Here is a 16303-nt window from a genome sequence, read left to right as displayed (position 1 = left end):
CAATTTTATTTTTTTCTCTGTCATATTTAGGAGACAGCAATAAAGCTAACATGCAGTGAAAGTAAGTGAAGTATTAGAGAGCTGTAGCTCTTCTCTCACTATAAAACGTGTTCATTTGGTAATCATCATGAGTTTTACAATGGCAGAAGTCTGCATTTCTAAGACTGCAGGAATCATTAACAAGTTTTGTATTTTCTTTTTTAAAATTTGTATTTCACTGATTTAGAATTGTGTTTTAATCTCTAAATTGGCAAAATAATCCTGGCCAATCCTCACTGCATTCAGAATGCAGTTTGTTTTTTAAATGGATAGGAATGTGCCTTGGAAGCATACTTCTTTTGACAGTGGGAGCTTTTTAAAATGAAACCAATCAAGCCCTATAAATCTGGAGCAGGAAAAGAATTTTCCTTATGTTAGCAATGTGCCACATTTCTGTGAAAAAGAGGGGACTAAACATGAAATAGACTTATAATTGAACACATTCAACAATATAGGAAATATATACACCCAAAATGAAAACTACAGTATCTCTACCACATTACTTGCATAATGTTCATAGTGAATTAATCAAAGCTGATAAGATACGAGAGAAAACACCAGAGTTAGAGTTAGAAGACCTTTCTTGATCTGTCAAGTTTGATAATCTCCATTTATAAGACAAAGACAAAAGCACAAATTTCTCTGAATCTCAGTTTTCTCATTTGTGAAATGGGAGTGAAAATATTTTAGGATTCAGTAATTTAATAAGGAAATGCATGTGCAACATACTTCATGAAATTGCCAACTATTATTGGTATTGGTTTCAGGCACAAATCTAGTTTTGTTGCTTCTTTGATCTAAGCCCTTTGGTGGCTGTCTACTCAGTTCAGACTTTGACCCAAGCTCCTTAGCCTAGCATTCATGCTGTGAACTGGTCCTGTGCTTCCGCCTCACTCTTATTTCTCTCTAACTCTCTATACCCTATGCTCTTGTCACTCAGGTTGACACCGTTTCTCTAAGCTTTACCTTTATGTTTGCATTTTTTTGAATTACTTTTTTTTTTTTTTTTTTTTTTTTTTTTTTTTTTTGAGAGAGAAAGTCTTGCTCTGTCAACCAGGCTGGAGTGCAATGGCTGGAACTCGGCTCACTGAAACTTCTGCCTCCGGGGTTCAAGTGATTCTCCTGCCTCAGCCTGCCAAGTAGCTGGGACTATAGGCACCCACCATCATGCCAGGCTAATCTTTGTATTTTTAGTAGAGACGGGGTTTCACCATGTTGGCCAGGCTGGTCTTAAACTCTTGACCTCAGGTGATCTGCTTGCCTCAGCCTCCCAAAGTGCTGGTTTTATAGGGGTGAGCCACCATGCCCAGTCTGAACTCCTTCTTCATTTGAGTTCCTAGAGCAGTCATCACAAGCCACTTGTCATCTATGGTACCTGTATTATTCCTTTAGATAGACTAGGAGCACCTTGAGGGTCAGATTTCTGTCTTCCGTATTTTGGTACAGCCCACAAGATCTACCACTTCTCTATATGAAAGGGATATTTATTTAATGGGATCAAACTATGGATTGTCTAGGTAAGCTGATTTTAAAAATGTAGTAATAGACTAAGTACCTAAGTAAGCAGAAATAATGTATACATGTTTTCACTTAATATAATCCTGAGTATATCTATTATAGTAAAGACAACTTTTTGGCTTATCAAAAGAGAACACATGGGATATAAAAAAGATAAAAAATTAATCTTTATCTGTTTTGAGAATTTTCAGAAAATGGAAAATTATTAAGTTATACCACATCAGTGCAAAGAGCAAAGCTATACTCTTCTGAGTCAGGAATGCAGAGAAATAGGACTTAACATGCCTGCTGTTAAGTATGTATACATTTAAAATAGGCAAATCTACAGGCTTTTTGAAATTTACTTGTGTGAGAAGAGATCCCTGAGACCACGCACTGCCGAAAGAGAACTGATAACCACCAGTACCCAAATGACTGTAACCTTCAAGAGTGCAAGTTAGAAGGATTTGGTGACAGCACAGTTTGACAGAAGTAGAAAGGGAAGAATATCTGATTGTAGCTTAGGCAAGGATCAGCAAAACCTTTTCTATAGAAGGCCAAATAGTAAATGTTTTAGATTTTGTGGGTCATACAGTGTCTGGAACATTCTAAAAGCAACCATAAACAATATGTAACTGAATTAGCATGGTTGTGTTTTAATAAAGCTTTATTAACAAAGTGGATTGTGAACTGGATCTGGCTCATGGAGCATAGTGTGTTGACCCTTGTCTTAGATAATCCATTATTTGTAATTGATATTACCACTATTTTTTAAAAAGTCATTTTCAACTAACTTGTTTTTTGTAACACAAATTAATAAATTTCCATAAATAATCACATTAAATACAATTTTGGGAACTAAAAAAAAATATACTAAAAGATAAGCTGAGAAAAAAATAGATTTTCATCATTAACTGCCCATAAAAATCAAATAAAGGAATTATCCTATCTTGAATCATTAGCAAAATATTTCTTAAACTGTGTTTCACTGAACTTTTGTGAACTTTAAGATGTTAATAAATGTTCTGAGGAAAAAAAAAAGTGTTCTACTGTCACATAAATTTGTGAAATTCTGGATTAAATATAGTTTAGTATTAATAGTAATAGTAGTAAAAATGTCAGGTAGTTTTTATAAATCACGTGGTATATGCCAAGTACTATCTACTATGATCTCTCTTTTATAGATGTGTACATGGAGACATAAAGAGGTAAAGTAGTATGTCCTAGGTCAGTTGGCTGGTAAGTGGTAGGGTCTGCTTTAAAATCCAGTTTTCACCACACTTTTGAGTTCTCAGCTGTTGAACTCTACAGACTAACTCTCAAACAAACCTACTTTCCAATATGCTCAAGTAGTCTCAGTATACTAACGTGTACTGCTCATTTCCAAGAGAGGTTAAAGGATGCATCACTTCTCAAATTTATTTGACCATGAAAAATCATTGAAATCCTTATGAAGAATCTAGTATTCCTTAGAAAACAAGATTCTAGTATTCCTTAGAAAACAACCTAGAAAAGGCTGAATTATACCAGTGATTCCCAAACCCTGCTGAGAATTATAATAATCTCAGAACCTTTAGAATAACATAGATTTAAATGATTTAAATTGGAATTTAAGATGGAAAGGTGAAGGTCTGAATTTCTGCAGCATTCCTTCCTTAGATGATATTGATCATCGGTCAGTTTAGAGATTTTTGTTGTTGTTGTTCTAATGCCACAGAATTAGAGATTTCTGCATATGCCATCTATTTTGCATACTCCATTCCTGCCATCTAGTGAGAGGTGAGAGTTTGCTAAGTGAAAAAAAAAATGGGTCTTCATTTTCTAAAACCATCGAAATACATGAGTAAGCACAGCTAATTTTGCTCCTTTGTTACATCCAAGTACGAAGTAGTCTCAGTGAAAATAAATAGGTAATGTTTAATGTAATATATTTTAATTTTATTTTGGCCTATATTATTTGGTTTAATTACATAATTTTTCTGTTTTAGACAATGGGCCCCATTTTTATTACAGCCTTTGGAAATTTAGGCTAGTTTCACAAATTGTACTCAGTCTGTATCAAAGACTGATTTCTGATATGCCAATATTTTATTGTTCTTGTCTACTTGTAACTCTGTTGTCATGGTGATAGGTCCTCATATCACATTTCTATAGACAATTGGCTGAGACAAATCATTGCATCCAACATATTTATTGGAAAAGAAGATGCAATGTGCTGGCATTTTTCTGTTAAACCTGAAGGTAGTAAAATATAGAAAAAAGATCACAGGAAAGTGATATATTAATATTGCCTTTGCAAATAATGAGCTGTGCCATTATGGTGTTATCACGAAGTTTCTGTTAGTCTTTCTTTTATCACCTCTAAAATAAGGGAGTTAGATAAAATAATTTCAAAGTGCTATTTCAGATCTAAAATTCTATGGTCAGTGCTCAAAAGTAGAAAGGACCTAGACTATGAAAAAGAAACCATAATGCCTGCCTTTTACAAACAGAAAATTTATATAAACGCAGATACTAGAAATAAAATCCCAAACCAAGATGTAACAATGGTAGTAAATACTAAAACAAAAATTACTCAAAATCCCAACCCAATAATGTTTAATTAAAAAAAAACCTTTTGAGCAGTGGTAATTGTTATAAATTGATATGTAATACTATAATCTTCAAATCTTCAATACTACATATCCTTCATAAGACATATATGGTCTCATTATTGTATCAATTCTATAGATAGAATAAAAGTATATCAAGTTTTGTTCATGGTTATGTGACATAACGGGAAAATTAAGAGTTGTGTTCAGTGCATGTTTATACACTGCAGACAACTTTATGCAGCCATAGAATAATGTCATCTGAAAACTTTTTCAAGAACTGAATGATCTTTCTTGTCACTTTAGTACTTTATTCACTCTTTCCATGATGTCATTAAATCTTTGCAAAGATGGCTTTATTGTGATATGCTTTACAGCAGGCTAGAGGCAAGGAAATCAACAATGAAAGTGTGTTAGACTGAAATTACTGATGCTAATCAGTAGTGATAATAAAACCCAAAGTATAGACTCTAAAATAAGCCAGTTCTCAATTAATAATGCCTATTGTTTGAGAAAGCAAAGACATTGATCACTTCAACTCTCCTCTTAGTTATTTGTTTCAAACGCTTCCCTAAAAGACAACGAAAAAATACACCGATAGGTTTTTCTTGTGCTGTCCTTCATAAAACACACTGCCTGATGTATAAATCGAGATGCAGCATAACAAAACAAAGTGAAGATATGTTCATGGTGATTAAGAAGTAGGAACAAAAGATTTAAATAATCTTAAAATAAGATTTTCTTAAAGAAAGAACACTCTTGCTCCCTCCAGTTTAACACACACACACACACACCCAAATTAATGTGTGTATGGAGCAATTAAAATCTAGATTATAGAGATTATAAATTAATCTGCAAAATTTGCCAAAGATATGTAGGCCTGTGTTATGAAATAAGATGTAGGAAATAGAAAAAAAAATTATGCTTGTTCATATCACCCTATTAACCAATTCTATCTTTTGGTGAGGAAAAACAATTAAGAATAGGCGATTTTTTTTAACATATCCAAAACCTTGTACAGGTGGAGTTAAAATTTGGAAGGGAGACTACCAGGTCATTCTTTTTTTCAGCTTCATCTTCTCTCAATATTGGTGAGTCAGTAAGGAATGGGCAATCATGTCTGTAAACTACTGATGACTGACCTCAAGTCTGGGGTAGTCACTAACAGTGACAAGCTCCGCAAATCTCAGATGTGGCTGCAAATCAACGCCGATCTCCCAATGTGCACAGGGCGCAGAAGCCCAGTCACAAATCTCGGTAGTCATGCTTGTCACACGGTTATCACCATTAACAGCGGCATCTTCCAATATGAAGGACAGCAATAAATATTGGTAAGTAAGTATGAAAAACTGCTCCTATGTATAACTAGTGAAAGGGCTAGCTGACCATCAATTCTCTTAAAATGTAAAGTAAGAGACTGTAATTCTGACTGTAAATGAGCTAATTCACTCCTTTGGGAATTAATGTGGAAGCCATTTATTCTTATAATTCTACTCTATTTTAGAAAGTACTTAATATGAAAAGGATAACACTCAATTATCAATGGAATTTAAAAAAAAATACATTATTTTTAAAATTTGATTTTTTTCCTAGCTGTCATGTACTTCTGTGAGTGCAAAAAACTTTGTGTACTTTTGTGAGTGCACAAAGTGTGCAATGAACATTATAAATTTTTAAAATGAAATTGACTTCTAATCTCTGAAATGAAATCACTCAGAGAGTATAAAAATTAACTAAAGGTTCCCCGGTTACTTACAAAGATGGGAATCCCCCTTTGAGAATATCGACTTTGAACCCACTCATTCTGCATGCTGAGGCTGAGCCTCAGATAAGCAACAGTAAGGTCTCAATCACTGTTATTTTGTAGCAACTTGAAAGCGGAAGGCATTCCTTTTAACTCACTCAAAGCCATTTTAATGTTAAAAGCCTACAACATGCTCTGCAAAACAGAAACTGCATTTTTGTAGAGCCAATAATTATGGAATTAATCTTCTCAACCTCTTTACAAAGATCCCCAATTATCTTTGCCGCATAAAATCATGATGCTTTCTAGTTCTTTCTTGGGATAGTATCTTAAAAATGCCACTGGTGACTCGACTACCCATTTGTTGAGAAGTGAAAACTCTCTTTTGTATAAAATTCTTTAAAAACTGCACCTATATTCTCACAATCCACTGATTTCTCTGTTATTAAAACAAATACAGGCTTCATACTTCAAAATATGCTTTTGTACTCCTTTGCCTTGTGTAAACATCTGACTTAGTTCCTGTGCTTTTCATAGACAGAAATGGCAGGTGGGTAAGTGGGTAGGGGGAAGTGAATTGTGCTGTGCGAAGTGTTACCTACCTGTTAGTCCCCTCAAATGAGATATCTCTACAGCCTCTGGTTTTCCCTGTTCTTTCATAAATCTGGTCCTCAGCTCCTAGAACATGTTGCCTTCCATTTTCTTCTCCATATTAAAAAAACAACTAGACATCAAATGACTCTTCCAAATCTGAATTCCAAAATTCTCCCCACTCAAACATTTTTACAGATTTAATTTTACAATATTAGCCATTAATGATGTAGCACCTATTAATGAGAAGGTTGAAAATTTTATCTCTGTGAATATACCCATTAAAGGGCAAATCAATTCTAAATCCATATTGGCATCAACATTTTTTATGAGTGTAATGATTTGGAAAAATAATCCCACTGCTTAATTTTCTTTTTTTTCTTTCTTTCTTTTTTTTGAAACGGAGTCTCCTTCTGTTGCCGAGGCTGGAGTGCAGTGGCGTGATCTGTGCTCACTGCAGCCTCTGCCTCCCGGGTTCAAGCAATTCTCCTGCCTCAGCCTCCCATGTAGCTGAGACTACAGATGCCTGCCAACATGCCCAGCTAATTTTTGTATTTTTAGTAGAGACAGGGTTTCACCATGTTGGCCAGGCTGGTCCCCTTTTAGTCTCTTGAGATTTAAATATTAAGTATAAAATTTAGGGCAAAAACTTGGCGTCATGAAAACATGCTCATTTTTATAAAAGCAACAACAAACCCATAAGATGTTCGACTTCAAAAAATATTCACACTGCACCTTTCAAATATACAATTCAGAGACCTGGTTCACTGTCTTTGGCCCATAGTGGGAAAAACACAAAGGTCAGTGTCAGCAGGGAAGAGCTGGTCTTGGGTAAATCCAAATCCTGAATTAGGGACACTGGGAATTGACTGCGGAAAATCACTTTAAAATAAAACAAGCTATGCAAAAGCTGAGAGATTTCTTTCAGCTGCATGTAGTATAACCTTCAGTGTATGACCTATAACTAAATCAGTACAAGTTCTAAAGTATAAGGAAATAGTCAAAAAGGCTAATTCTAGCAGAATCAGAGTTATAAAAATACTGAGCAAAATAAATTCTTGCTTTGAGAAACTCAGCATAAGATAGGTAAGCCTACATTTCCAATGAACTTTTTCTGGTAGAAACTGCTATTATAATTTATTATTGATATGCTTTATTTCTCAAAAAGTAGGTTCCAGTGTCATATCGCCCGGGTGCACATAAAAGAAAGATGAGAGAACCTACTATACAGTGACCTTTATCTTAATACAATATTACCAGAACACTGGAGAATTTAGAGTTTTCAAAAAGAGTAGAGAGAAATTCATTTTCAAAGCTTGCATCAGTAAATGAAATAAAAACTCCACAACCTTTATAAATGACATTAGTTTTCCTATCAGGTGACACATGTGGATCAATTTACATTTGAATTTGGTGATCAGAAAATACTGAAATGTGACCTATGATTTGCAACTGCACTGGGTGAGACAATACAGCTAAAACACTGGGTAGTCATTGCGATACTGGGATGGAGACAGAATCCAAGACAACCGTTGGTGAGGAAGGGGTCAAGCGAGGAAGAAAGTAAAGGCAGGATGAAAATAGGCACTCTTATCATAAGAGAACAATGTGTGCCATTTTAACTGCCCAAAGAGTATTTTTCATCTCAACTTTCAGTGCTTCTTTAATTAAAATGAAGTTATCAACACATAAACAGAAACTAAATCATTCTAAAGAAATTCTAAGTTCTTTATCCTATAAGTTTGATTACAATTTGACCTGGTATGCTACTCATCAAAAAATGTATTGAATGACTGTTACGTAGCTCATATGGTGTTGGGAATAGAAGGGAAAAGATAAAAGAAAACAGTGTCCCTAGCCTCAAAGGGTTCAATGACTAATGGAAGAGACAGGTGGTTTCACATGATATTATTTCACATTATATTTCATATGATTTAATATGATTGCAGTGTGATGTATTACATTATTGCTGTGGGATAGAACAGTAGAAGTGGTAAGGAGCTTAGATTCTGCAGCCAAGCTGCCTGGCTTGGAGTCCTACTTTTTCCTCTTTCCAGCTGTATGGTCTTGGACAAGTTACTTACACTCTGCTGCTTCAGTTTTCTTATCTGTAAAACAGTGCTAATAAAAGTATAATTCTCACAGTGTTATAAAATGTGTTATAATATACATAAAGCTCTTTACAGTATCAGACAACAGCTACTGTTCTTGTAATGATGGTGTGCAGCAGGCCGTGGGAACATATGGAAGGAGTGATACAGTGTGGGAGATAAGAGGTAGGACAGACAGAGAGGGGTTTCCAGTTGAGGTGAGATTTAAATGGAGCCTTGAAGTGGTCCAGTAGGATTTAAACAGGGAGCAACATTGAAAAAGTGTTCCACACTGTGGAACAGCAGTGCAAACACACAGGGAAGAAAAGTCACCAAGAGTTTGAGGGATTTGGAGAGGTTGATGAGTAGAATCTAGGCTACAGTAGGGAAATTAGATTTTATCCTGAAAACTGTCCTGAATGTCTTTGTCCTTATGCACCTCATTCTCTTTTTTTCTGCAACAGACTTCCTTCCTCCACTATTGATTTCCCTTTACTTCTATTCAATTCTGTGCTTGGATATAGGACATTCGTTTTTATTTATGTATAACTAGGTCATCTATGTGGAGAACAATCTGCACTTTATTTCATGTTATTCTTCAGATGATTCTAAATATTTTGGCCCAGCATTCAAGGCCCTTCCATCCACTGTCCACCGACACATATCTGAAGTTACCTCTTACTAGGATAGCCTTTTAGTCATAGCTAGCTTCCAATTATACCCATCTCCGTCCTCTTTGCACATTGTATTCATCCCAGTCTCTGAATTTGCTCCAGCAGTTCCTCCTTGGAGTTTCAGTCTCCCCAGATCAATTTCAAGTACTTCTTGAAGAACAGGCAACTCTACAAGGTGTATAGGGTGAGCATCCTGAAGACAAGTCTCTTGCTTAACCTAGCCTCATACTGTGTTGATAAGCTTCTGACATCACAATCTCTTAGGAGTTACAATGGGATTTTATAATCATATACTTAACTTTTTACCTGCTTTTTCCCCTTCTCTCTTCACATCGATCATGTCTTTCTTGTGAGCAGAGATTTTGGTTTCTGGATATCCTACTTTAAAATGTAAGTACATCTATAGTATCTTATCTACTGAACAGTCTGATAAATGCTTGTTGGATGAATATATTAAATGTAAAATCTCATAACACAACCTCCCTAATTAACATATCAGCATTATTATATGAAAGTTTTATGCATCTTTAATAATTAATGACTTGTTCCTTGCAAGCTGAGTTGGAAGAGAATCAAGGTGACAGATTATGGCTAATATTTACTTAGAGTTATATGGTTCATATGGATAAGTAGAGCATTTTAAAAAGGTATTAGAATTCTTCATTTGAAAGTCTTTTAAAGTTAAACTTTCATTATAAAATGTAGGCAAAGCCATAGAGGAATTTAGAATTTAGAATAAATCCCTGGATATTAGAGTTAAGAAGGAGGGGACAACCATTTATTTAATACCTATTGTGTACCCGTCATCACAAGGTTAGTGACTTTAGAGAAATTATATGTCATTAAGAATTTCCAACCTCTCCTTCCAAGGGAAGTGATTATTACAATGGCTATTTTATAGTCAATACCACTGTGGATCAAGAAGTTTAAGAACTCCATTCAAAAATTTATATCCAAGTGATGAATTCAGGATTCGAATTCAGGTCTATCTGACCTTAGTGACAAAGTGCTTTGAGAGATCATATAGTATTGTTTGAATGGCAGCATTTAGAATTAAGGTAAATAACTTGACAGTTTTGGATACGTAATTTATCCAAAACTGGTCTCAGTTTCTCATTCTTGTACATTTGCCCTATATAGTCTCTAAAGCTCTTTATGACTCAAAATTCTTGTTAAAAAAAGTGATATCTATTATTTTAAAATCACATCAAAATTTTATGACACAAAAGCAAGGTGAAAAGCTGTGCATATTAATGGATCATACATTAGGAAAGAAGTAGTAGGGATTAATTAGATTATAGTAGGGTTATAACTAGAAGGGGTACAGAAATTATTAATTTTTTCTTTAAATATCTCTATATTGTTTGACATGGTAACATAGCTATACCATTGTAGTGAAATCTAATAAATAGAGGGAAAACGATAGCATTTTAATAGTTAATTAGACAATCTTTTTTCTTCATTAAATATGGATTACCAAATTATATAAATCTCAGAAACTTTTATTTTATTTGTGCTAGTTATGAAATGCCTGTTCCTACAATACCTTTTTGTATTCTACTCTATGATATAAACACATGTTAGAAAAGGCGTGATTATGACTGTATGTGAGAAACCATGCCTAGAATCAAATGCTGTTGAGTACTTCTACTTTACTTCCATTAAGATGAAATTAAAACATAGGTAAGTAATGCGCCAGGCGCGGGCTCAAAGCCTGTTTAATCCCGAGCCTTTGGCGAGCCGAGACGGTGGATCACGAGTCAGAGTTCGAGACCATCCGGCCCTAACCATGCGTGCAAACCCCGTCTTCTTACTAAAAATACAAAGAATCTAGCCGCCGGCGAGGGTGGCGGGCGCCTGTAGTTCCCAGCTATCTCAGGAGGCTGACAGCGCCGAGGAGAAATGCGTGAACCCGGAGGCGCGAGCTGCAGTCGAGCTGAGATCCGCACTCGCCGACGTCCAGCCTGGGCCGACAGAGCAAGACTCCGTCTCAACAAAAAAAAACAATAAATAAATAAAAAAAAAATAATAAACAATAAAAATAAAAAAAATAAAAATAAAAATAGGTAATGTCAAAGTATATACAATATTTTAGAGATATAAAACCATTAATAAATGTACTATACTCTCAACTATTATTTGGTATCAACAATGATACTTTTACTAGACTCTCATGTTTTTACTTCTTAATTTTGTGCAATAAAATAATACACGAAAGACAAAAGTTGAGAATAACACATCTAAGAAAGTTGAATGTCATAATTAAAATTTCCCTTTTGTCCTAAGGAATCTATTTTCTATGACTGGGTATTCTTGGGTAAATCAGAACTGGCTTGAACACATAACCTGGTTCATTCCTGGTTAATAATGAACCAAATACAATTAACTATGAATACACAGATTACGCTAATGATGATCAGTTGAGACCTTTTTTCTACATACTGATTTCTGGCACCATTTGACTCTTGTGGTGAGAGAAGTTGGGTCAGTGTTAGTAATGGAAATGTCTTCTCTCATACATAAACACCCACACTGAAAACTAGCTATATCTACTTTTACCTCTAAGGTTCTGAGCACTTGTCACAGAACTTGGTTAGATGAAATGGAAACATTTTGTATAAAGCCACCAGTATGACAGACACTCCAGGCACAAACTACCATTACATTTAAGGTGGACATTTTTCACATATTCATACCTTCAGAGTTCAGATCACGGTTGTAGGATATCCCAATTAAAACTGCCCATTGGAGAAAAGAAAGTCCAATAAGGGATAAAAATGAACTCTAAGCTACTTTGAAAATATGACACAAGCATAAAAGAAAAACTAAAAAATACCATGTAGGCTGAAAAAAATTACAGTCTTTTTTACTATTCTTTACTTGGATTGTGATAAAAATTCAGTTCTCTGTGGAATCCTGTAAGCAAAAAATCCAGGGAGCAGAGAACAGAACGGGGATCTTGCTTGACAATAAGTAGGCCCGATGCATTTTCTTGATATGAGGACCACAGCTAAGAAGTGTATCTCTGCAGCTTTTCCACACAATAAACAAATGATTCTAGACTATATTGTTAAATGACTTCAAATATAGGCTAATAAGCAACACACACACAAAACTGACACAATTTAAAAATTAATTTAGGAGACACACTATACACAAAATTGTTCCCCTCAGAAAACATATTTTGTAATAACAGAGAAGAAATGTTTAAGGGCAAAAATAAAAGGTGTTAGGTATGCCCCAGATACTTCTGGGAAACAAAGAAAGGTTATTGTGAAACTTAACAAATACGATCAGCAAATCAATTAGCCATTTGTTGACCATGGTGCTACTTATGGTAATTAGAATCAAATTGCTGTAATTTAAAGGGAAATTTAAAAGTACATTTTTCCAACTCTGACTTTAATGTAGCAATATACTAAGCACGTGGTATGAAAAGTTGATATTCAATAAATATGGAGGGTAATGCATACCTTAAATTCCTCCAAGATTTTGTAATTTTTCCCGTGATATTCACAGAAGTTTTTTACTTCTTTGCACTCAGGACAGCATCCATTGTGTTCCACTTTAGTACACTTTGGGTGAATTTTAGGGCATTCTGGTTGGTCGCAAACAGGTCCATCTAGAGCACAGACACATGGACAGTTGGAATGCCCAGGGAAAAATCGTTCTCCCAACTTGTATACAAAGCCGCTGTCATCGACACACCCTTTCCCTCGATAGTCATCAAAGATCAGATTGTCATTACTGGAGATCTGGTCACCTTCATCAGCAGGATAGTCTTCATTGCTGATAGCAGCAGAGGTGACCAATCCAGGGATGACCAACAGAAGTATGCAAGCTTCATGAATATGAAGAGCCATCCCCCTCTTCAAAGACTTCTGGATGTACTCCTAATATTAAATACACTCAGCTCCTTCCATGGGAATACAAGAGGGGTAGGCTGAAAATAAATATTTAAAAAGAATAATTTGACATATATAAAATGAAGATAGATTCATTTAAGCCCATGCTCTTAAACTGTTTGGGATCAATTTGAAGATACGAAGGCCTCAAATAGACTAAGTTGATGCAACTATCTATGCCATATTGTGAGGTTTGGAGAGTTGATACTTTGCAATATATGCGTTAAAATTTGTCCTTTTGGATTATTTTATATACGAACCTTCAGTTTGAATATTCCTTCTGAATTTCAAAGGTCTGGCTTTTTCTAAATTGCAAAGAAATGGTTTTACTGAGCCCCAAAAGGTGATTACAAGGAGTCACTTATAAATAGCTCAAGAATATTTGAACTCACATTTTCTATTATTCTTTAAACTGGACTAGTCAGTGATGGAACATATGTTATAATTATCTGTGTCAACTCAAGAGATTAGTGTGAAAAAATCTAATTCTAAAGGAAAGGGAATAAACCAACAGTTGAATATAAATTATATTTAGGATGGAGCTGCTATAAAGGATTTCCTACTTATTTATGCCCATAATTGAAGAACAACAGTGGTATCCACATCAGTTACCTGTTTCAGTGAACATGAATCTGGATTTTGAAATATAGTTGATAACAAAACAACAAAACTATTCCATGGTGTTTAAGAAAATTTGAAATAATAAATAATACAAGAGAATTCCATGTGCTTAAAATAATGTGTTAAAAACAAATTTATTTGTATTATTGTCCACATTATTTTACATAGGAAGTAAGCTCCTAGTGGGCAGGAAAGATCTATCTATAAATTTATTTCACAGTAACTTGAATCTAGTATATATGTAATTTGTTTAAATTAAATATTTCAATATAATATAAATACAATTTATGAGATCTTGACAACATAACTCTTGAAATGTCAAAAATATTTGCATGTATGCAATCTGCACAAAGATGCCAGCATAAAATTGTTTATGGAAGTTGCTTAAAACAGTAATTAAGTGTTAGCCATTCATAGAAAATATGCCTTACTAATTTTGTGACACTGACTCTTGTAAACTCCACTTAGTATTGGTGCTTGATGTGAAGTGTTGGGAGTGGGCTCTTATTTAAATATTTAGAATAACTAACTTACACAGAAGCTCTGGGGAAACTGTGAGTTTAGGGAGTAATAAATAAGAAAAAGTATTGTCAAATAGCTCATTTGTTTATTTAAATGCTATTGGCTTAATGCCAATATCACTAAGATTGTATATAGGACATTTTCAGGTCAGTTATTAATGTTATACATTGGTTTATTTTCAGATTATATTAAGAGCAATGATAAATCATCTCTTTTCAGTCTAACATATACAGATGATAACTTAAGATAAAGATGACATTAGGAAACTTCATAAACTATTATATTTGCATTTTAAGGTAGATATGCAAATTCTATAATAGTAAAATGGAAGGTAGTATGCCCTCTTTCCAGAGAAAGCTGATATTAGAATTCCTCTGATATCCTCTGATATTAGAATTCCCTTTGGGTAGGTAATAAAGCTGATGATTTCTTATAAAATATGTCAAAAATAATGAGTCATGACAGAACAAGAAAATGCAAACCTATAATTCTACTTGGGAATCTGGAAGCTCCCTTTGACAAAGCATTTTTTTCTCTCAAATTACTACAGAGATAACAAACATAACAGAAGCTTCTGAAAAAGCATAAATATAATTTACTAATTAAAGCAAGCATTTATACATCATATATTTAGAAAGTTTATCTTGGAGGAAAAGAAAGCTACTGTGCTTTCTTATAATATTCCAGCAATATCTGTCAACACATGCAAGATGAGCCATATAAAATACACATATGATTCTGCTTCAAAGGGACATAGACAGAAAATGATCTCTTTGTAAGCCACAGGTAGGCATTAATGTGTTGGGTTATGGTAAATGTAAACTTAGAGGTAAAAATAGGAATGTAATATCTACTTTATACAAACATTAAAGATGTTTTTATTATATGAAATATATCTTAAAATCTGCATGGTAAAACAAGATTTTATTTTCAATATAACAAAGTTCTTAGGCTATTTTTTAAAAAAGCCTTCATAATTGAGCTGCCCTAGTACAATTTAAGATACTATTTATTTAACAGAAGAAACATGGGATAAATCAAATATAATGTTTACCTGAAGATTTTTATAAAGAAAGCAAACACTGCTAAACTGAGAATCACTTCCCAGCTTAACTTTCCCCCCTCCCCATATTGCTATATATGATTTAAAATGACTGCATCTATTTCTTTGAGAAAACAAACATAACTCATGTCATAAGATACACTTACCTAATCACTCTGGAGGTTAATGGTGGTGGTAGGGGTCACAGCCCAAAATGAACTAAAAGGTCAGCTATGTTTTAAGAAAGCAGTTCCTCTTTAATTACCCAAAGAATACATTTTTAGGCATGAATTAAAGGCAATCCATTCTTTCTACCTCCCATTTCAAAACACAGTAAAGAAGCAGTCTCCCGCCCTTCCAGAAAGAAACACAGCAGAAACACATAAGAAATTTGCTTTGGACCTGTCTTCAGAATTCAAAGCAAGAAGCAATGCTGGTCCTGTAGAAATCCAGACCCCAGTAGCAGAATCATGTTGAACTTATTTTTAGCATTTTCTTAGCTCCTTCTATGAAATTTCCCGGCTGATTACGCCTCCTCCACACATGAGTTCACTTACACAGTGTTTGCTACGGCAGTAGAGGTGATTTGGCTAGGCTCGGAGGATCACAAACAGCAACAGCATGCTGTAGCTTAAAGCCCACTCCGCTGGCAATACCATCACCATCATCCACAGTATGTTGCTTGAATCCCCTGTTACACACCGGAAAATACTAACTGTGGACGTGAAGGAAAGGAGCAACTTTAGCTGGGTTTCTGCATCAGTAAGAGCAGTTTGCAGATTGCTGATTTGGAGCTCATTCTGCCGGCAGCCGGGAATTCCTCAGCACCACGGACAGCGCCAACAACTGGCTTCTGAACCCAGCTCTGTCGAAATCCCCGAGCTGCTTTAGACGAGGCTAGAGTGCTCTACAAGCAGTCGCACTTTATACAGCGGATGCGTGCATTAGGAGGGGTAAAGACATTCTACGTGCGAGATACTTATTTCC

General features: G+C 34.8%; 1 protein-coding gene across 1 annotated transcript in view; it reads right to left on the bottom strand.

Annotated features, from left to right (window-relative positions):
• Window positions 1-15533, bottom strand: part of VWC2L (von Willebrand factor C domain containing 2 like) — a 166922-nt gene extending 151389 nt beyond the window's left edge. The window contains exons 1-2 of the mRNA XM_017856106.1: window positions 15484-15533; window positions 12700-13169 (exon numbers count right to left, since the gene is read on the bottom strand). Of these exons, the coding sequence (XP_017711595.1) occupies window positions 12700-13089 (390 nt within the window). The 5' untranslated portion in view covers window positions 13090-13169; window positions 15484-15533. The remainder of the gene's footprint in view (window positions 1-12699; window positions 13170-15483) is intronic.
• Window positions 15534-16303: the final 770 nt, after the last annotated feature.

The sequence above is a fragment of the Rhinopithecus bieti genome, unplaced genomic scaffold (assembly GCF_001698545.2).
Source record: "Rhinopithecus bieti isolate Rb0 unplaced genomic scaffold, ASM169854v2 scaffold_41905, whole genome shotgun sequence".
Classification (NCBI taxonomy): Eukaryota; Metazoa; Chordata; class Mammalia; order Primates; family Cercopithecidae; genus Rhinopithecus; species Rhinopithecus bieti.
The sequence above is the reverse complement of the archived record's forward strand: the minus strand, read 5'-3'. Positions and strand labels throughout refer to the sequence as shown.